Source organism: Balaenoptera ricei, chromosome 21, assembly GCF_028023285.1.
Source record: "Balaenoptera ricei isolate mBalRic1 chromosome 21, mBalRic1.hap2, whole genome shotgun sequence".
Lineage (NCBI taxonomy): Eukaryota > Metazoa > Chordata > Mammalia > Artiodactyla > Balaenopteridae > Balaenoptera > Balaenoptera ricei.
The window spans coordinates 32392046-32414500 of NC_082659.1; the positions used below are offsets into that span (position 1 = coordinate 32392046).

The 22455-nt window shown below is 51.7% G+C and overlaps 1 protein-coding gene across 11 annotated transcripts in view; it reads left to right on the plus strand.

Annotated features, from left to right (window-relative positions):
* The window catches only part of FGFR1 (fibroblast growth factor receptor 1), a 49180-nt gene that overhangs the window by 12799 nt on the left and 13926 nt on the right, over positions 1 to 22455 (plus strand). For 2 of the 11 annotated variants that reach the window (XM_059909579.1, XM_059909574.1), the window contains 2 exons: positions 20498 to 20767; positions 22153 to 22242. In XM_059909579.1, the coding sequence (XP_059765562.1) occupies positions 20498 to 20767; positions 22153 to 22242 (360 nt within the window). Of the gene's footprint in view, positions 1 to 20497; positions 20768 to 21617; positions 21800 to 22152; positions 22243 to 22455 lie in introns of those variants that run through there. The other 9 variants (XM_059909580.1, XM_059909578.1, XM_059909573.1 and 6 more) reach the window with 6 other exon arrangements.

Genomic DNA, 22455 nt, shown 5'->3' on the forward strand with positions numbered 1-22455 from the left:
AAATGCCTGCAAAGCTCTAAGAACCTTGCCTGGACATAGTCAATGAGCCATAAGTGGTAGATGTGGGTACCTTTTCCTGGGACCCCACAGGAGACACCGCGTGGTAAAGGGCTTGTTTCATGGATGGACTTGGAGTGCCTTAGGACGCAGAAGTGGAAACCCACGAGACTTGGATGGACATCAGGACCCAGGTCCCCATTTGGTTGAGTCAGTCCCTCTCGTGGTTCAGCCCCTTCTCCTAGATCATCCCTTCTGAGCTCTGTGATAGCAGAACATGGGCCCCACTGTCTTCAGAGACCTGAAGTCCTAAGGGAAAAGTCTATCTCCACGCTTTGTAAACTATAAGGTATCTCACAAATGTAAAGTATTGCCGTAGTCTTGGCCCTGCTGATTATTCAATAACAATGCTGCTCTTGTCCTCAGAAAAGACTAGACTCTGTATATAAAAGGTTTGCCCAAAAGTTTAAAGCAAATTACCCCAAACCCTGCTCCCACTGACTGAGAGCTTTTGCCCTTTAGAAAGGCTTTGCTCTGTGTGTGTGTGTGTGTGTGTGTGTGTGTGTGTGTGTGTGTGTGTCGGGAGCCCCTCCCCCAGTCTGCAAATGCTCCTCAGGGAGTGGGGAGGGCCTGGAGTTTCTGGCTGTCCTTGGAAAGTTGATTTAATAAGGGTTCCAGGAAAACCAGCCTCCCTCCTTCCTCCCTCTCCTTTCCCTTCTCTCGTTTGGGATCTTAAAGAGGCTGAGCTTGTTTCAGACCAGGCTTTGCGGGGAGGGGGCCGGGGGAGACTGAAGCGGGGTCATGGGCCGGGGAGTAGAATGCCCCTTTAAAAAGATAAGCACTAGCTTGAAAGACGCTTTGAGCTTGAAGAGGCTTGTTTTTGTGTATTTTTCTCTCTTTTAGAATAAGACTTGGAGAAAAGCAAGCGGGTGAATCCAAAACTGCTTACAAGGCCGCTTCTCGTAATTGGGAGTGGGGATCCTGCCCCCTTTTCAGCAGTAACCTGGGCTGAAGCCCCCAGACCCCACATGGTGGAGGGCACGGTATGAGCCCTGCCGTCTCAAAATACTTGCCTACATGCTCAGAAACCTGCAACTAATAAACGATTTAATGGCCGGGGTTTTACAGCTCCTCCCACCTACCCAGATTTGAAGGAGTCTGGTGGCCGCTTGAAGAGGGAGAGGTTACACTTAATGGAAAAGCCGCACGGTTCCATTTCTGGCTGCAAGCCCCCTGGATGCCAGGCACCACAAAGCAAGCCTTTGTCTCTGTGTCCTGCAGAAACCTGGGCCCGTGGCGGGGAGCTGCAAGTGGTGCCAGAGACATCACCCCAGCTTGAAGTCCGGCCCTGGGCCCTGGCCGCCACTGGCAACCCCCCAGGGGCTCCCACAGCTGTCTTTGGCCCGAAGGGGTATGCATTTCAGCCTGGCTGCGGGGGGAGCCCCAAACAAGTACCAGAGGGCATCCCACTACCAGCCTCGTAGAGGCCGAGGTCCTACTGGCTGCAGCCAGTGGGCGTGGCCAGAGGACCTGCGGCCTGGGGGCCAATGTCCTGTGGACCAGTGTCGAGTGGCTGCCGGGGGGAGGAAACGTGCAGGAGCGCTCCTCCACCCCACCCCGTCCGCAACATAATTTTTTCTTGTGAAAAGAACCTGTTTACTTCTAATTCACACTGGACGTTGAAGAGGAGTTTCTTCCCCCTGGGCCAGAAGGCCGGTGGAATTCCACAGGGCAGAGAGCGATGTGGGGAGACCCACTGGAGAGCAAGGCTGGAGGGTTTCGGGCTGTGGGAATCTGCGCGGCACGGAGCTACCACTTTTCCCCAGGGGACTCTACTCTGTCCCTCACCCCCTCTCCAGAGAGAGGTAGCTCGGTGCCTTCGGAAGGATGTGTTTGCAAGTGTTCCTGGAGCTGAGCTTTGCAGAGGGTGGGTGTAGGGAGAGAATGTGAGGGAGGAGCGCGAGGGCTCATGTGTCCACTTGACCACGCCGGGCAGAGCCACCCCAGGGCCGTGTTCTTGGCTCTGGCTGCTGCATTGCTGCACCATTAGCTTCACTGATTTTCCACTCTGGCTTTGCCGACCAGCTCCCCGAAGTCAGGGAGGAGGAATTTCTCAGGGAAGAACAAATGGCTGTCCAGAGCCCTGGCCAGGGAGGGGGAAGGGAGGGAGCCCAAACAGAGAAGCAGGCCGGGCTGCTGCCCCCGGGTTTCTGTGACGACCTGGGTGGGCAGGAACTGGAGAGAGAGGGTCAGGGATGCCTCTGGGGCCTGTAGCCCCTGCCCGGAGGTGGGTCAGCAGGGCCCGGCCGGGATGCTTGCTCCCGGTCAGGCCGAAACAGTGAGTGATGGCTCGTGTCTGGGGCGGTGAGGGATGGCCTGGGGAGAAGTGAGTTCTGGGGAGTCATTATCCGGGAGGGAGAGGTCCGGGGTCAGAGATCCTGACCGGCAGCTGTGCCCTGTTTTTACAGGGCCTCGATCCTCAGGGGCCGCTGGGGGCTCCAGCTCCCCCTGTAGACGCCACCTTTGCCTCTTCCCTCCCCAAAGCCTGGCAACGAGACAACTGTTTCCCTGCTGACCGGGAAAGTCCAGCTGCTCTGGCACTGCTGGTCTCCCAAATTCAGCTGCCCAGGCCGCCCTGCTCATTCTGGAGAGGAGGCTTATCCACAGACTTACGGCCAGGATTCCCTTCTCTCGGCCCACCCTGTTCCCCACCTCCGCCCCCCCCCCCCCAAAGTGATTCAGCAGCAAGTTAACTGCTCTACCTGGGCTCTTAAGGCCTGGAATAAATCCCAAACTGCTTCCTCTTAGGAGAAGCCTTCTAGGCCAGGGGTCCCCAACCCCCGGGCCACGGACTGGTACCGGTCTGTGGCCTGTTAGGAACTGGGCCACACAGCAGGAGGTGAGCAGGGGGTGAGTGAGCAAAGCTCCATCTGTATTTACAGCCGCTCCCCATCACTCGCATTACTGCCTGAGCTCCGCCTCCTGTCAGTATTATGGTGAGTTGTATAATTACTTCATTATATATTACAATGTAATAATAATAGAAATCAAGTGCACAATAAATGTAATGCGCTTGAATCATCCCGAAACCATCCCCTCCCCCACCCCGGTCCATGGAGAAAGTGTCTTCCAAGAAGCCAGTCCCTGGTGCCAAAAAGGTCAGGGACCGCTGTTCTAGACTGTGGGCTGCTCCTGAACTTGGGGGCTTGCTCTGACTTACAGCCGCTAACGGCCAAGTTGGGGGGACATTTGCCTGATGGGCTGGTTGTGGCTTGTACCCTGAGTCCTCCCTCTCCTGTTCTTGGTTCGCACCGACCCTCCCCTGCCCCCTTGCCAAACGAGGTGCCCACTGCCTTCATTTAAAGGCTCTCTCCTTGCAAACGGGAAACCTCAGGAGAGGGGTTTGTCCAGTCAGTTCCAAGCACGAGGACTGTTGGCTCGGATGGAGCTTGAAACTCAATGCTCCTTCCTGAGCCCACATGTTGTATCGTGGCCAAGGCTCCTGGGATGGGTTGTGTAAAAGAAGGTGAATGTTGTTGTGAATGTGGCTGTGTTTCCCAGGCCCTGGATGTGTAGGTGCGTCAAGCCTCAAGTGGGTGAGAGGGTCAAGGAGTTCGGCGAAGAGTGAACATTAGTGGTCATGAGCTTGGGCAGGGAAAGAGGTTAAAAACCATCAATGCTGGAGAGTCACATATTTGATCAACGAAGAAAGTTGAACTTAGAGCTTAGCCCCTCCTCTGTTTTCTCCACGGACGAAAACTAGCCCCTGGCTAATGGTCCCTTCACCATTTGTTTACTGATTTAGTTTTCTTCCTTCCTTCCTTCCTTGCTCTCCCCTCCCTTCCTTCCTTTCCTCCCTGTCTCCCATTCATCCATCCATCCATCTGGCCAAATAAGATTTCCTTTTCCCTTGTTTAATACAACATACACATTCATACATAACAACTGTTTATCCTGGTCCCTTAGCTGGAAATGTCCATCCCTGTCCTTTCCTGCTTTCACTGTTTGTAATTTCTACTCTTAGCTTAAGGAGTAGCTTAAGGGCCACCTCCCTCTTGAAGCCCTCCTCTGTCTCCAAATTAATCACTCCTTTCCCCCCCACCCCCTTTCTGTGTAACTTTCAATCTGGCACTTACTTCCCTCGGCCTTACATTATGGAGTTTTTAACATATGGCTCTTTTCTCCACTAGAGCAAAGTTGTATGCAGTCAGAAAGAATGTTTTTATTGCTCTTTTAAAACATGGATATTTTGATATGTAATCTGGGTTCACTGTGGAAAATTTAGAAATCATAGACTTGTAAAGAGAAAAAGAAAATCTCTTATATGCCCATCATCCAAAAATAATCTCTGTTATTGGTGAATCTATTTATATAGATTTTTTTCCTGCATTTATACAAACATAACTTTTCAAAAATGGAATGTATATGTTATATACTGGTTTGTAACGTAAGCAGGTACTTCTTGCCATGCAGAGATGTTTCCATCATGCTTCAGTAACTATGTAGTAGTATGGGTGTGCAAAATTTGTTTATTTACCCAGTCCTTTACTGTTGGGCACTTAAGTTATTTTCAGTAGTTTGCATTTAAGTGAACATACTTTTACAAATAAAATTTGCCCATGTATCCAAGGATACTTACATTCTAAAAGTTGTGATTACATAGTACCAAATAGCCCCAGAAAGGCAATACCAGTAAAGGTCCTTAAAAATAATAATTAATAAATACTATTTATTACATTTTCACATTCCACATCCTTTACATATTTTTACCTCTACATTGATTCCCATGGCCATAGGTTTTATTTCCAAAATCAGATGAGGAAACTGAGGTCCAGGGAGTTAAGTAATTTGTCTAAAAGGTCGTCTAGTTGATAGGTGGTGAAAGTGGGATTCAGGTTCAGGTAGGTCTGACTCCAATATTTTTCTTTCCAGTGTACTATACTATGTCCCTCTATCAAACTGGGTTTCTTCCCAAAATACAGGCAGACCAACATTTGGATTTAAACATTGCTGGGTCAGTCCCTTTTATCTCACAGGAATTAGGCTTCACCTCCCTTTCTGGGGTGGTATGTACATGTGTGTGATTGGGGTAAAGGCAGCTGGAGACACTTGCTTGTGCATTTCTTGTGTGACATTCTTCTGCTCTTGACTGTGAGGTTATGCATCGGTCATAGGTCTATGAGCTGCCCTAATGAAAGTGGTTCCCTAGCTTAGAATAATCAATGGAACGAAAACTCCATTGAGGCTGCCTTTTCCACGGTAGCTGAGACCTCCTACTTGGAGAAGGTCTGGGATCTGAGGCCTCTAAAGCATCAGATGCCACACCTGAGTTTTCTTTGTAGGTCACACTTATTCTAGAATATAGTGGTATCGCCCGGACACAATAAACCACCTGGAATGTTTCTAAAATGGTCCAACAATGTCTCATGGATGGAAATAAACATGTTAGAAGGTTCAGCAAAACTGAAGCATTAGCATTGTTTTGAGGCTACCAGTAAATATGTATTTAAAGCATGAAGAAATGTAAAAAAAACCCCACAAGGGTCCTGAAATTTTGTTTTTCTTAGTGTTTACATCTAACAAATTAATGTTTTAAACAAAAATATATATAATACAATGTAGTTGGGCTAGTCACAAAATAATTACAGGATTTTCAAAATTAATTAATTTGTGGTATACTGTGTGAGGTGTGCCCCGGGAATAGAACACAGATTTATTGCAAGTTTTTTGGTAAATATTTTCTTCCAGTTCTGTCAGTAACTATCTGTGTGCCCTTTAGGGGAAAACACAAAAATTCTCGGAGGCCCCTCTTGACTGGGGGGCCCAGGACAAATGGCAACCCTACCCCAGCCTCGCCATGGGTCAGGCCCAGCCCCGGCCAGTGTCGCTCTTACTACACATAGGCAAATACAATAAGTGACTCATTTAAGAAGTGTCATCCAGTGACAACCTCAAATAAGGACATAAAACTCAGGTTATGAGGACATCTGAAACCACAGGAGAGGGCCTCTTCCCTGAAGTGAAGGGACAGATTGACTGTCGTTTGCGGGCTGCGATGTGTGTGCCCACGTGTATCACGAAGGCAGAGGTGTCGTTCTGTCCTTTGTTTACTCCAGCACCTTAGAATAGTGTCTGATACACGTTAGGCACTCCATGAATACTTTTCGAAGAAATGAATGCATGCCTGAACGCCCAGCGAGGTAACCACCCATTTTCTTTTTCAAAAAAAGATATCTACAACTAGTAAGGGACCTACTGTATAGCGCAGGGAACTCTACTCAGTACTCTGTAATGGCCTATCTGGGAAAAGAATCTTAAAAAGAGTGGCTGTACGTATATGTTTAACAGATTCACATTGCTGTACAGCAGAAACTAGCACAGCATTGTCAAGCAACTATACTCCAAAAAAAAATTTTTTTAATAATAAAGGAACTAGGGAAAAAAAGATACCTACAATTTCTAGCTTTAAAAAAGGGGAAGATAGGAATGAAATCCTTTTCAATAGGAAGGTAAGGAAAATAGGTGAGAAATAATTATTGCTACCCCACAGTGAGCCCTTTATATCACTTACTGCAGTGGTTCTCAGGTTTTCCCGGCAGGCACATCACTCGGTGGGCTTCTTAAAACCCCTTGCCGGGACTTCCCTGGTGGCGCAGTGGTTAAGAATCCCCCTGCCAGTGCAGGGGACACAGGTTCAAGCCCTAGTCTGGGAAGATCCCACATGCCGCAGAGCAGCTAAGCCCGTGCGCCACAACTACTGAGCCTGCACTCTAGAGCCCGTGAGCCACAACTACTGAGCCTGTGCTCTAGAGCCCGCGAGCCACAACTACTGAGCCCACGCGCCACAACTGCTGAGCCTGCGTGCCTAGAGCACGTGCCCAGCAACAAGAAAAGCCACAGCAGTGAGAAGTCCGCACACCCCAATGAAGAATAGCCCCCGCTCGCCGCAACTAAAGAAATCCCACGCACAGCAACAAAGACCCAACGCAGCCAAAAATAAATTAATTAATTAATTTTAGAAAAAAAAAAACAAAAACAAAAAACCTTTGCCACAGTCCACCCCCAGAGCTCTGGATTCTGCAGCGGGGCCTGAGCTGGGTGGTTCTAACAAGTTCCCAGAGGATGTTGATGCTGCCATCCGGGGACCACACTTTGAGAATCTGATATCAATTAATTGTCTATAAGGTAGGTGCTGTGTGTCCATTTCACGGTTTAGGAAACTGACTCAGAGAGGTCAAACGAACACTTGCCAGGTTAAACAGCTAAAATAAATGGAGTAGCTAGAGTTCGACTCAGGTCTGTTTAATATCCGTGCCTACGGCTCTAACCCCTGTACTGGGAGAGGTGGGAGGCAGGGAAGTAAAAGAGGGTTGAGTCCTATTGCCGGGGCCTATTGGAGGAAGGAAGGACCGGGAGTAGAAAGTTGTCTAAGAGCTTGTCTGGAAGGAAGGAGACCCTCTTCCTGGAACGCCCTTCTTCTGTGTTGCTTGGAGCTTTAAGTCAGTTATCACCACCTTTGGAATGTGGATCAGGTCTCGCATCGTTGGAAGGGGCCTTTTGCATTCGGAAATCTCTGCCCCTTTATTATCCAACGTCAGGGTTTACTTTGGGAATTAAGGTTTATTTTCCTTCGGTTTTAGGACTTAGTTTTTAAACCTTAGAAGAGTCAGGTTCTTTGACTAACGTACTGAATGAAGTTCTCCCTTCGGCATCTAAAACTTTCATCCGTGTTATTTGCACTCTCAAGACTATATTAATGCCTGAAGGGTACGCTTGGAAGAATTTATTTCATAACATGTGTCCTTTCCCCACTACCCTCAGACTCTCAGTCCATTTTTAAAATTTATTTGCCTAGCGAGTTCTCATGGAATCTCTCATGAGCATCAAAAAAGGACAGTGAAATAAATCCTTCTAGAATACCTGGGCTCCCAGCTTTCTGCCAGTCAGCCTCTGAGCTACTCCATACCCTCGGCTCTGAGGCTTCTTCTGGAACATCTCAGGCCAGAGGGAAAAGATGAAGGGAGACATGTGTTGAAGGTGCTGGTGGCCGCAGCTCTGTGGCCAAAACAGAATCCCCTCTTCTTTTTTTTTTTTTAATATTGACTATATTCTCCGTGCTGTACATTACATCCTTGTGTCTTATTTATTTGTTTATTTATTTATTTTTATATATTTATTTATTTAATTTATTTATTTTTGGCTGTGTTGGGTCTTCGTTGATGCACATGGGCTTTTCTCCAGTTGCAGCAAGTGGGGCCCACTCTTCGTTGCGGCGCGCGGGCCTCTCATTGCAGTGGCCTCTCTTTGTTGCGGAGCACGGGCTCCAGGCGCGCGGGCTTCAGTAGTTGTGGCACACGGGCTCAGCAGCTGTGGCTCGTGGGCTCTAGAGCGCAGGCTCAGTAGTTGTGGCTCATGGGCTTAGTTGCTCCATGGCACGAGGCATCCTCCTGGACCAGGGCCCGAACCCGTGTCCCCTGCGCTGGCAGGCGGACTCCCAACCACTGCGCCACCAGGGAAGTCCCATGTGTCTTTTTTTTTTTTTTTTTCGGCCTTACCACGCGGCATGTGGGATCTTAGTTCCCCGACCAGGGATCGATCCCACACCCCCTGTAGTGGGAGCACGCGTCTTAACCACTGGACCGCCAGGGGAGTCCCCTCCCCTCTTCTTAAGGAAAATTAACTTGCAGTCTCCTGCCCTCCCTCATGGCAGAGGGAGGCCTGTGCCGGTGGAGGCCGGAGGGGATGTAGTGAGTGGGACTCAACTCCCGAGGCCCAGCTGATACTTAGAATGTTGGTTAGAGCTGTTGGAGTTGCCTAGAGCTTGTCCAGTCAGCCTTCCCATCTCACAGTTGAGGACACGGAGGCCGAGAGGGGAGGTGATGTGGCCCGGGTCACACAGGAGTGGTAGGGACGGTCATCCCAGTGACTTGCGCTCAGATACTCCTGCTGCTGCTCCCAGCCAGTTAACAACCACCTGGGGCTCAAGCAGAGTTTGGTACTGTGTGGTTTTCACAAGGATTTCAAACGAGGCTCTCATCCCTTAGGACACCCGGAATGTGGACATTGCCCGGAGTAGGGATCCTCCCGCAGGAGGCTCATTGTTCGAGGTCACCCAGCTTGTCCGAGCACAGGACTCCCCAGTGCAGACACTGGCCCTCCAAGCAGCCTTTGGTCCTGGTTCTCCTACCTGCTCTCCGCCTGAGTGCCATCCCATCTCAGGGAGAAATATCCCCAAACCACACTCTTTTAGTTTCTGAAAACAGTACTAAATGCTCTACTTTCACGGTGTGTGTGAAGGAAGAGAGAGAGAATGAATACATCATATGTCAGTGGGTCCTCTGGGCCATCACTTTCCTGCCAGTCTGTGGAACAGACCATTAGCCCCAGATTTTTAGGTTCCATGGGCCAGTCAAATATCCCCCCCGATATTTTGGGTTGACAATTTATTTTGCCACGTAAGAACATCTTTAAAAAACCAACACTGTCCGCTACCGGTACTTTTTTTTATTGTGGTAAAATATACATACTATAAAACTCAACCATTTTTAAGCGTTCAGGTCCTTGGCATTAAGTACATTCGCCTTGTGCAGCCATCACCACTGTCCATCTCCAGAACGTTTCACCTTCCTGACTGAAACTCTACCTGTTAAACATGTAACTCCCCAGTCTTCTCTCCTCCAGCCCCTGGCAACCACCTTTTACACCACTTCCTTTTAAAAGGATGTCTATTGGGACTTCCCTGGCAGTCCAGTGGTTAGGACTCTGCGCTTTCACCGCCGAGAGCCCGGGTTCGATCCCTGGTCGGGGAACTGAGATCCCGCCATGCAGCTGGCGTGGCCAAAAAAATAAATAAAAAGATGTCTATCACCTTTATTCTCGTAATGTAAAACTAAGGGATGTTTCTTTAACGTTGAAAAAAATAGGTCACTTTACGAAGAGTCCCTTCCTTTCTCCACTGCAGTGGGCGGTGATCATCCTTGCACTGGGCCCGGTGACCCAGACCCACCATTGCAGCCACGGGGACCAGCCAGGGAGGGAAGGTGGCACAGAGCCGGAGGCGTACTGATAGCCCTGGTGCGTGTGCTCTCAAGCACCCATTGAGGTTTGGGGAGGGGGGCAAAAGGCAAATTCTGAAACAGCTGTGGCCTCGACTAATTCATCAGCAAGCTTAGGGAGCGGCAGCGTTTTCCTACCCAGCTACCGGTGCTTCCTTCCCCAAACCAGCTCTGAGGAGCATGGGGGAGGGGAGGCCGTCCCGAGGCCCTGGGAGGGGGCGGGGTGGGGGGAGAGCCATACATTCTTTTCTTCAAGGAACCTGACCGGACTCTAAGGTCAGTGCCCGGCGGATTGGGAGCTGCAGGGCTACCTCTTGGCTGTCCTCCTTCCCCCACTCTTAATGATCTTTCCATTACAGAACCCAGACCAGGAAGTGCCTGACAGGTCACAGCTGCAGACACATGGCTGGGAGGCCTGGGCTCTGGGCCAGTGGTGGGAGGGTCTGAGTTCCCCTTCGAGCAGCGGGACCCCTACACACACACACACACACTCACACACACACACACACACACACACACACACACACCCCACTTCAACTAGTTGTCCAGCTTTTCCCTGACAGCTCAGGGGAAGGTGTTCTTACTTCTGTGTTGTCACAGTTGGTGGCCGGTGGCACTTTTGCTTTGAGCTTAGGACGTGATTGTAATAAAGGCAGGAGAAGCCCCCCAGCTGAGAATCCAGATCCCCTGTGCTTACAGCCCACACAAGTGTCCTTACTGGGCTTGCGGTTCTTTGGGGGAAGTTTTCCATCAATGAACAAGGCTCTCCAGCTTCTTTTCCCAAAATAGGACCCCCCCGAACGTGGCTCTAGAAGCTTCCCGGGCGCCCAGGGCAGTTGTAAGGCACAGTCTTAATGCTGCCCAAACGATCACTCTGATTCTATCAAAATACCCGGTTCAGAACATTTTGCGGGGAAGGTCTAGAGGCAGGAGCATGGGCTCTGCAAACACACAGACCTGGGTGGGTAGAGCCCCCTTCATTTTATCCTCTTCACCGAGGCCAGCTCCTTCCACATACAAGTTTGCTCAGGAAATGTTAATTTACCCTAAACTGTGTCCGAGGGGGGCAGTTGTCACACAGGAATTTCTGTCTCCACCGCCAGCTGTGTTGTTGGCTTTCTTCCCTGAATCTGCCAAGGCTGATTCCTCTGGTGCCAAATGTGAGCCGGTGACACAAACTTCTAGGAACCGGGAGCTGAGGACCTCCCTTCCCGGTAGCTGCAAGGCACCTACCTTTGCTCTTTACGCTTCTTCCTGCACGTCTTAGGTGAGCTTGCCCCTTCCCAGAGCAGCTCTCTCTTCCAGGTAAGGCAGAGCAGCCAAGGGTACCGGGAATCCTTTTGGGAAATGGGTGGAGGACGCATTTTTCTTTTCAGCTCTGCCCAGAGTGCGTCTGTAAACACTGGGGAGAGAGGAAGAGGGGAGATTTCTTTTAAAAACAACTCCTGGGTGCATTCCTTTGTTAATCATGTAATTACAGCCCTCTCCCCAGCCTGAAAGTGTTCTCCTCCTCATGGTGGGAGGTATTGGGGAGGGGGGGGGGGTGTGACCCACTCCCCAGGAGGGAAGAAAGTACAGGTACCAAGGAGGCATCAGCTGGAACCCAGCACTGGGGCTTGAACCCCAGACTCCACCTTCGATGCTGGGTTACCCGTCGCTACATCTTTGGCAAGGTTTGCACAGAATGCTGGGGCCTCCCCTGCCCAACCACTTCCTGCGGAGCTGGTTTTGGGGGGTCTTGGAGTGGGTGCAGGGCCCTGGCTGTGGCTTTGGCCAGCACAGGCGGCTCTGCGCTAAATTACAGTGACGAGATGGGACAACACAAAAGCCCCGAGATCTTTTTTTAATAAAAACAAAACACACCTCCCAGCCCCAAGCCCCTGGGCTGCTGAATGGCGATGGCTTCCTGTCTGGATTAGCTGGGCCGCCTGGGCATGTGTGCACTGCCTTTCTGCTCAGGAAATACCTTTAGTAAGCCCTGGTGGGGTCCCCATGGCAACGCGAGAGGGGACCTGCTGGCTGAGGCCATTCAGCTCCCGTTGTTGCCGGGCCCCTTTGTCGGGAGCTGTATTGCAGCCTCTCTGGCAAACACAGCAGTTTGCACCGTTTTGTCAGGCTGAACGTGGAGTCTTTACATGTTAATGGGCTCTTCTGGCAGTGGCCCATTTGCATGCAAAATGCTCCGTCTTACTTCTGTCCCTTTTTCTATTTAAAAAAAAACAAAAAAAAAAACAAACCCTACACTCCAAATCTCCCTGGGTCAGGGGCCCGGTGAACACGGCTGGATCTGGGTGTCAGGCCCCACTAATTGATTTGGTGTCCCCGGCTCCCCTCCCACCCATACCGGTGCGCCCCATTTCTGCAGCTCTCCCTGCATGTCGGGGATGCCTCAGGTCCAGGGAACCTCACATCTGGAGGGCTTCCTCCATGGACCCTCCCACCGTTGCAGGATGACCGTTGTTCCCCGGGATTTCGGTGAGAACCCCCTCTGACCTGGCCTTGCCAGACTAAAGTAAGTTTTCAGTTCCATTTCAAAGCCGAAGTAACGTAATAAAAACCTCGGCAGAGGGCTCCCGGAGCCCCACTGGGCTGTTCTGTGTTTCTTTTAAGTTGCTTTCAAAGCCACCCCGAGTTCCTCCCCCACCCACAATTGCCCCCTCATTTATCTCTGGGGAGTTTGTGCCAAGACTGTAAACATTCCTGGACCACCAGTTCCCCACGTTACCGAAGAGGATGGCCCTTCTCTCCTAACTTTCTCAACCCAGAGACGCAAAAGCAAAAGGTTTTCATAGGGATGACAGCAGTGGAGACCCCCTGCCCGAGACAACACGCCTGGATTTGTGGAGGGCTGGTTATTCAAGCCCTACGCCCTTCCCCTCCAGAGTGCGGCATAGGGATGACACCACACCTGATCCCAGAGGGTAGATAAGACATATACTTACGGACCAGCCCTCAGCCGAGCAGCTTGAATGAGTGCACAATAAAGCCATGAATTTTTAAAAAAAATTTTATTGGAGTATACTTGATTTGCAATGTTGTGTTAGTTTCAGGTATACAGCAAAGTGAATCAGTTATACATATATCCATTCTTCTTTAGATTCTTTTCCCCATATAGGCCATTACAGAGTATTGAGTAGAGTTCCCTGTGCTATAACGTAGGTCCTTATTAGTTATCTCTTTTATATATAGAAATGTGTATATGTCAATCCCAATCTCCCAATTTATCCCTCCCCCTTCCCCTTACCCCGTGGTAACCATAAGCTTATTTTCTATGTCACATTACAAATGAGAGGAGGAACAGAGCCGCGGAAGTCTCCGGAGAATGAGTTTTCACGTCTGGGGAAGTGGTGGAGAGATAGGAAGAAAAGGTGTTTTAGGAGAAAGCAAAATAAAGGGCAGTGAGGGTATTGGCTGCAGAGGTGGAACCAGGAGAGCTGGGTGGGAGGAGGTAGCTGAGAGGCCCCCAGGTCCTGGAGGAGGGGGTCGCAAACTGCGCTCTCGGGGGGCCTGAGGGCATGGGATACAGAGGGGCAGGAGTGGGACACTCAGGATGTGTAATCAGGAGAGCTGGCCCAAGGGAAGGGGTGGCCAGCCTCTTTGCCTAACGTTCTCGAGCATCTCAGTGGATCAGGCAGGGGTCATCGGAGGGCATCAGCTCAGCTGTAAGCTGCACTCGAGAGTGAGGGGTTGGGACGAGAGAAGGTGTCAGGGATTGAGCCAGGGACCCAGGCAGGAGGGAGGGGTTGTGCCGCGTACCTGTGGCCAAGGCAGAGCTGTAGGTACCTCCTGATGCCCCGTGTGCTGGATGAAGGGCCCAGGACCCAGCAGACCCAGCACCTAGAACCAGTGCTGAGCCCTGTTTTGTGACTTTGGGAGAAGTCTCTCTGCCTCCATTGTCTTGTGTCTAAATGGAATAAATGCAAATGGACATGAACGTGGATAAACGCGCCTTGTAAAGTATCAGGTGCCATACCAAAATAGGGCATGACTGTTGGTCCTGGTCTGCCGCTGTCCCAGTGCCACCGCACCCACCCCACAATTTCCTCATCCGCCACGTGTGCAGTCACACCTCCTCAACTCTGAGTAGCTCAGCATGGCTGGGAAAGTACATTTTTAAGTAAGAAAACAGAGTTATAAAGCAGTAGTTGTGGGGCCGATGAAAAGGGAAGGACGAGGCCAAAGCAACCGACTGCAGAATCCCCTGTGAGAAGGTAGGAGACATGGGTGCCATCAGACAGGACCCTGGGGCCGGCCAGAAAGCGTCTCCATTGTCTTCTGGAAGTTGCAAAGACAGTGAAAATAAGGGCTGCCTTTCAAAGCGGTAGACCTGGGCTCCAGATGTGTGGGGATTGCGGAGAGCCAGGCCACCTGGGTGCAAATCCCTGCTCGGCCACCTAACTGACTAGGTGGGCCGTCTTAGACACATCCTGAGCCTCCAGGTGCCTCAGGGTCCCCTCTGTAAAATGAGGATGATGGTACCCACTCCACAGGGTTGTGGAGCAGCTGTCAGCTTCTGCGCCCTCGGGGTAGAGATAAGAGTGGTTATCAACCTCATAGGGTTGCTGTGAGGATTCAGTGATGGTGTGTGTTAAAAGTGTTCACAGGATGTGGGATGTATATAGTAAGCATACTACCCGTATTGGTATCACTGTTTTCAGAGTTGTTTAAGGATCCCAAGATAACATATGGGGAGGTGCGTGGTCAATCGCAAAGCGCTATACAAGTATGTTGTTATTCCTTTCCTTCCTGGGTTCGTGCAAAGTTGTGAGGCTCGGGGATGGATGTCTTCCAGACCGAACTGGTTCTTATGGGACCAGGGCTGGTGAAATGGTATTTCAGTAATACATTTTCAGGTATATTCGTCCTTGTGGCATGAAAGGCCTGCATTCACAGTCTCTGCAGAGAAATGTGTTCCCTGGGACTTCTTGAGTGGTTCTGTTCTATCCCCCACCTTATAAGTTGAAATCATTTGGGGGGCTGTTTTCTTTTGTTCCAAGCAGGCCATGCAGTCTGGCCTCATCTCCCATTCCCTTCATCATCTCGCATCCCCTTCATCATCTCCCATCCCCTTCATCGTCTCCCATCCCCTTCATCGTCTCCCATCCCCTTCATCATCTCCCATCCCCTTCATCGTCTCCCATCCCCTTCATCCCGAGGCACAGCCCTGCTCAGAAGCACCTCATCCTTAGTTTCGCTCCCTTTCCCTACCGTCATGTCCCCCTGTGCTGTGAGCATCGCCTTGTACCCTGACCACCAATACCTGAGTTCTGAAACCTCACAGCCTGTGCTGGATCACCTGTCCTGGGCTCTCAGATTCTTCTCCCGTTGCCTCGTGTGGTATGATCAGGTATCGCATAAATCTTCTCACCCTGGTTAGCGCAAGGCTAACCAGCCCTTCTGCTCCTTAGTTTAATCCTTTCCATCTCTTCGCACAGTAACAAGGGCTCTCACAGAGACACCTAATGACAGCCATTCTGGAGAAAGCCCCTGTCTTCTTGGATTTTCGGAAACTGGGGTTTCATCTTCTACTGACAACGTTTGTATGGATTTGAGCCTCCTCAAGGCCATTCCCTACCCTGCACAGTGCCCATGGCTGGCAGAAGACTCAAGAGTTTAGAATCAAGAACTTGGATCTGATCTGACGAACCCGGGGCAGAACTGCCTGCTAGGTGACAATGGCAGATTTCTGCCAGTCCTGCCATAAGCCAAATGCTACGTCCTGTTGGCTTGTTGGGAATTACAAAGCCCTGGTATTTTGGAGGAAAGTAGGAAGGGAGAGGGACACAGTAGGGCCCCGTTAACGTTAATCATGTTCCTAGACTTGAGAGCGCTGCCCCTCACCTCTAGCTGCTTCCTTGAGGATTACTAAAAAGTGTGGGTCCCCTATCTGCTCCTAATTCCCCCTGGGGGATGGAGGGGCTCCATTAGAGAAGCAGGATGGGGTTGAATCCCTTCCCCTCCCACGAAAGGGGGTAACAGGTCCAGCCTGCACAGCCTTCCACAGTCCACCTGCCAGCTGCACCGTCCCAGGGGCTGCCAGGACCACAGTGCTCCTCAGCCCCAGATTCAGGCAGCTGTGCAGGAGCCTTTGTTCTCTCCTTGTCTTCTGGAGAGATGGCCAAGTTGTTGACGGCCTTAACCCTCTAAGGGTGTGCAAGTCAAGTCCAACCCTAACCCTAAGCCTAACCACCTAGCTCCTGGTGGTGATCGTCGTGACTTTGACGTGGGCGTGGAAGCACGATGCACCGTTTTCCCACAGTGCACTCCAAGCGCATTGCACCCAGAGCCTGGTCACCACGGAATCCAGATACCAAATGTCCTCCAGTCTCTGTTCCCCATCTCTCAGGAAGCACGGGACACATAAAGCGAGTGTGTGGGTTTGCCGTCTCCCTCAGCATCCCCATTCCAATTCATCACGTGCTCCAAGAGTTGGAATGTCTTTCCAAGTTGCTGAGCAATAAACTGCTTTCTCTTCATCATTCATGGCCAGCCCAATAAAGCTGTCAGTTGGCTCCTTTCTTGACTGCTAACAACATGTAGAGCCCTGGTCCATGGGTCTCGGCCAGAGAAAAGCCAGCTCAGTGGAGATGGAGCCACAGATACAAGGGCCTTTCCAATGAGGGCATAAATGGGGGACCCTGGAAAGACCAAAAGAGAACGGAGAGTAGTGACTTGATTGTCACAGGCGGCCAGTGAGCAGTGATGTCCTGCATCAGCAGGACAGTTACAGAGGACTCTCCAAGGTCGGGGCTGCTACTCCAGGTGGTGACACAGAGGGGCAGGGCCCAGTAAACCAGCAAGCAGTCCATTACCGTTCCATCACCTCCTAAAAGAAAGCGGCGTTTTCCTGCTTTGTAAATGGAGACTTTGACACACATCCGAGAGCACTATTAGCCATGAAAAAAATCACCCAAGAGCCGTCAGCTGGTTTTCGGTTCTTCCAAAAATTAGTCTGTGCCAGATGCGAACTTCAGTTCAAGGCCTACTGAGTATTTTCTGAGTTTCTGACATTGTTAGGCACTGTGGGAAAACTATGAGAGGCAATTCTGCTCTGAGTTGCTGGCTATTTCTTGGGCTAGACATGGACACTTTTGACAGTTAGGAAACAGTGCACCCAAATTTCCATCAACCAATGAATGGATTTAATAAAATGTGGTATATCCACTCAATGGAATATTATTTGGCCATTAAAAGGAATGAAGTACTGAGACATGATACAACATGAAAGACCATGAAAACATGCTAAAAGAAAGAAGGAGGACACAAAAGACTGTATACTGTACAAATCAGTTGATATGAACTATCCAGTATAGGCAAATCTATACAGACAAAGCAGATCAGTGGTTGCCTAGACTGGGGCAGGGGGAGGGGACAGTGAGTGACTTCTAATGGGTACAGGGTTTCTTTTGGGGGTGATGCAAATGTTCTACAGTCAGATGGTGGTGATTGCTGCATAATTCGGTGAATATATTAAAAAGCATTGAATGATACACTCTAAATGGGTGAATTTATGTGAATAAATAATAATTTATGGTATGTGAATTATTATCTCAATAAAGTTGTTTGAAAAAGCAACAGTGCAACATGGTATGGAATTGAGTGTGCGTCTGTGTGGCTCAGACGGTTACTGTTGTACAGAAAATGAGGGTAGAGACACTTGTGCCAGCAGAAGGCTTCCTGGGCGTCTTGGGTGGTGCACTTTGAGTAGGTGGGTAGGAGGGCTCTAGAGAGATGCCTGACAGTCTTGAGCAGAAGTAAGGCAGTTCGTGCAGGAAACATTCAGACTTGGAGCAAAAGGTGGGGACGAGAAGGTCGCATGTGGAGGTGGGAACAGACTGTGAGGAGCGTTGAATGCCAAGCACGGGGTTAGAACACATCCTCTACGCAGCATAGGATATTGATCAGGAGAATGAAGGACTAGCTCCCCAGGGCCTGGAACATCAGGGGGAGCTTTACCTCCAGCGGCAGGGACGAGAAACCTGGCTCTTGAGGCTTTAATAGATCACGTACGAGAGTTTTGTTCGCACGTCCTGGTTGGAATGAGCGGGAAGTTTTGGATCCAAGCTAGAATCAGCCAGAGCTTGGTCCCAGCAGGACCCAGTCTCCCTTTGCTGCTTTCTCCTGGGGAAACGCCCGTGTGCTCCTTGCTACCTTTTTGTTTCTGGGACCTGTCAAAATAGGCTGTGATGCCAGAGGCTAAGAATTTGAGTTTACCGGAGTTTACTGTTTGACCAACGGCTGGTACAGATCACGAGCTGCAAAATATTTAATCAGTGAGGTCATTGCAGGGAAATGAGATTTGATCCATAAGAGCGTCTTCTGTTTTCCTTAAGGGTCAAGTCTGAACGGCTTTTTTTCTACCTTCTTTTGGCAAAACCACAAACCATTAAAAATGGAAAGAATAACTTTTTTTTCAAGACCCACAAAAGCTTATATTTAATGAGTTGTGTGGTTTGCTCACTTTTGTGGTGTTCCTCTTGACCGGACTCACAGAAATAAATGAGTGCGGGTCTAGTGGTTTCCAAACCCTTTTAAAGCAGCACTCCCTTTTTGATGACTCCATATTTACCCAATATTTAAGACAGAGCCCTTGGGTCAAAGGGTGCCGGGGCCTGCAGCCTTGGCCTCTGAGCCTTATCCGAGGCCCCTCTGAGCAAAACTACTGTTAGTCCTTGGCTCCCAGGACACTCATTTCTTCATTGGTGACGTTTCTAGAAGAAACCTGTTTGGGACTTCAGAAAGAGTTTTTTAAAATGAGGTGGTGAAGGAGAAGAGGGAGTTTGGAAAGGAAGATGATGAGGAGACAGTGCGTCATTGTTACATTATTCAGCGTGCATTTATTGGCAGCTGTCGTGTGCCAGGGCCCTACTACTGGGTGCTGGGATTTGAAGGTAAATGTGACACGTCCCCACACTCACAACCCAGTCGAGAAAGGGGACTTTCCTTCAGTGTGACAAGTGAGAGGGGAGAGCACCTGACCCAGAGTGGAGTCAGAAAGGGCTTTGAGGGACTTCCCTGGTGGTCCAGTGGTTAAGACTTCTGAGCTTCCAGTGCAGGGGGGTTGCGGGTTCAATCCCTGGTCGGGGAACTAAGATCCCACGTGGCAGCGTGGCCAAAACAAAAAAACAAACAAACAAAAAAGAGAGGAAGGGTTTGAGGCAGTTTCCAGCCGGGCTGAGAACCGGAGGGTGTGTGGACAGAGCCAGGCTGAGATGCAAGGCCCGGCAGGGCGGTAGGGCCAGGTGCCTTTCAGAGCCTCGCACATCAGGGACCTGCAGGGCAGGGGGCCCCCTGGCGAGCCTCTGATGATGAACCCATGGTGAGAAAGAAAGAAGGTTCCAAAAGGCAGCAGAAACTAGTCAGGTGGTAGATGGGGGCCGCAGCAGGTGTGTTCTTCTGGTGGGCGACGGACAGCGGGCAGAAGATGCCGAGAGCAGGCTCGCACGTCCCGAGAGGAACTAGGAGCTGCGTTTCCCCTTGTTAGTGCAGAGGGGTCCGCCTGGGATGGTGGCCTCTTTCTGTGTCCGGCCTCAGGCCTTCTTATTAGCGTGAGTGCAGTGTCGCTGGTGGAGAGGGATGGGTGTGCGGATCCCCAGACTCCGGGGAGGGAGAGGTGAGGGGGAGTAGATGTGTGTGCCCGTGTGTCGGGGGAGGGCAGGGGAGAGGAAGGTGGGGGGCTGGAGAGGGGGAGCCCTGCAGTGGGATGAGGAGAAAGGAGCTTTGTGTGCACTGGCTTTTGCTGCCAGAGCAAGTGTGGGTTTTGTGGCAGCTGCAGGCCTCCGTTCCTAATATAGTCAAAAGGTCCGAATCCTCTGGCCCAACACCTGTTAGCTAGAGGCTCCCCTGAGCTGACCTTCCCTTGGGCTGTCTCTCCCACATATGCACCCTGTGCATCAAACCCATTGCGGGGCTCAGACCCCTGAGTGCCGAATCACTTGAATCCAGACGCCCCCCGTGACAAATTGCCCCCCACGTGGATGGGGGCTGCTGGGTTTGTGGCAGGGGGGCTTGTTCAACGGTTCCGAGGGAAAGGGGTAAGGCTGCCCCAGCCAGAAGCAAACGGGGTGTTCCCCTGGGAAGCGGCCACTCTTGGCAAAGAGCTGAGTGTGTGGGGAGGGGACACTCTGGACACACAGGGGTCCTGGGAAGGGCCGGCTGCCCCCCTAGGATGGAGAGAAACAAACCTTGAACCGCTTAATGCTGCTGCAGCTGCTTCCTAACTTTGCCTCTTTCTTCCTTTGCCCTCTGGAGGAGTGGGGTGGAGAAGAAGCGATGGGGGTGCCCAGGTAGCCAGCCGCCTCCCAACTGACCCATCTTCCCGTTCCCGCCTCCCCAGCTCCGTAGCCCCTGGGATGCTGCAGCTCAGTGCGGCTGGCATAATGCCCTTTGTCTTTCCCCCCTCCTCCCCGCCCCTCGCTTCCTCTCCCCGGCCCCTGTGGCGGCAGCAGCCCAGCCCTGGGGAGCCCCCGTGGAAGTGGAGTCCCTCCTGGTCCACCCCGGTGACCTGCTGCAGCTCCGCTGTCGGCTGCGGGACGATGTACAGAGCATCAACTGGCTGCGGGACGGGGTGCAGCTGGTGGAAAGCAACCGCACCCGCATCACGGGGGAGGAGGTGGAGGTGCGGGGTTCCGTGCCCGCCGACTCCGGCCTCTACGCCTGTGTGACCAGCAGCCCCTCGGGCAGCGATACCACCTACTTCTCCGTCAACGTCTCAGGTTGGTAGCAAAGCCCGCCCTCCCCCTCCCTCAGACCCCCTGCCCTCCAACCCTGTCTGCTGGTTTTCGGGGGGGGGGGGGGAGGCAGGCCCTCTGCCCGGCTGCGATCTGCCCCTACTCTGCTGCTGCAGAAGCTGCTGCCCACTAACATCGCTCCCTGCCCGCCGCGTGGCTTAGCTCTCAGGGGTGACCCGTGGTGCCGGCCTCAGGCCAGAGAGCCGGGGCTTCCGGGACCTACCTCGGAGGTGATTGCTGACACATCGGGGGCAGTGAGACACTGTGATTTCTCCACCACAGCTTGCCCAGTCCTCCGGGTGCTACGAGGGCCGAGGCAGCTTCCACCCTCTCACTCCCTGGCCATTTGGACTTGGTACTTGGCTTAGTAATTAGCACCCCCGAATACGTGGTGAGGTCCCCGGGTGATGGGGGATGATCCAGGTGCGCCGCCGTATCCACGGCTTGACGGAAAACATCTGTCCTCCGGCTTCCAGAGCTGTTAGGGCAGTCGGGGAACCCTAGGGCTCTGTGACTTTGGGGGTCTGCCACTTGTAGGATGCGACTTGTACAAAACCTTAGGATTAAATAAGGTAGAGCTGAAATTGTCTTTCTGCCGTTGGTGCGTCCCCGGGTGCGGGCCTGGCATCTCCTCCCCCGGGCATCATCTAGAACCTGCCCCTAACTGAGGGACTTGCCTCCTTTTTTTCCCTCCAGACCCCCAAAAGCACTAGAAAGGACTGGAAAAAGATCTGGCATGAACCCTGATTGGTGACCACATGCTAAAAGGGGTGGATACTTGTTGGGGACAGGTGTTGGCAGCTGCGGACTGTGTTGTGGGCTCCCTGTCTGCTCTGGTTAAGAAGGGCAGCTCCCAGGCCTCAGCAGACGCGTGCTAGGAAAAGTCCACCTCCACGTCGTTCAGCCCATGGCTTCGGAAATGGCTTCTGGCCGCAGTGCCTAGATCTGGGTTTCCAAAGGAGGACACAGGTTCCCTGGCTGCTAGTTCTGAGACCCAGCGCATCCAGGCCATGCTGAGTTGAGTGAGCCTCTGAATGCAGGGTGGAGTTAAATTAAAGAGAACCCACCTGCCCGCCACGGAACTGCCCAGTGTAAAGGCTTCTTCTGGGCAGAGGAGGGCAGGGCGTTGGGGTCGGTGGAGGAGGGCGACACGCATAGAGCATGCAGTTCTTAAATAAACCGTGTCTGTCCCTCGGAGGGACAGGCACTAAGGGAGGAGTGGGACCGGGGGACAGTATGGGGAGGGGTAGCTGCGGTCATCTCTAACCGGACTGGCCTTTGTGTTCCTGGGGTGGCTGTTGATTGGATGGGAAGCTCGCCAGCCCCTGTTCCCTTGGAGGGACGTCAGTAGCCCCTTCTCCTTCCCGTAGATGCTCTCCCCTCCTCGGAGGACGATGATGATGATGATGACTCCTCTTCAGAGGAGAAAGAGACAGATAACACCAAACCAAACCGTATGCGTGAGACACTGTTTCCTACCTTACTGCCCTTTGGGCCCGGGTGTTGGGTTTGAACGGGAAGGGGGAGGCTCGGGTGATTGTCTGGAGAAGGGGAGGAGGGGGCGTGTGGGGTCACAGTGCTTGGCCCTGGGATCCCTCGGGGGTCCAGATCAGTGCAGGCGTCATCCACAGGTGGTGGGCGGGTGGGCGGAGGCCCTCGCTCCTGAGCCTGAC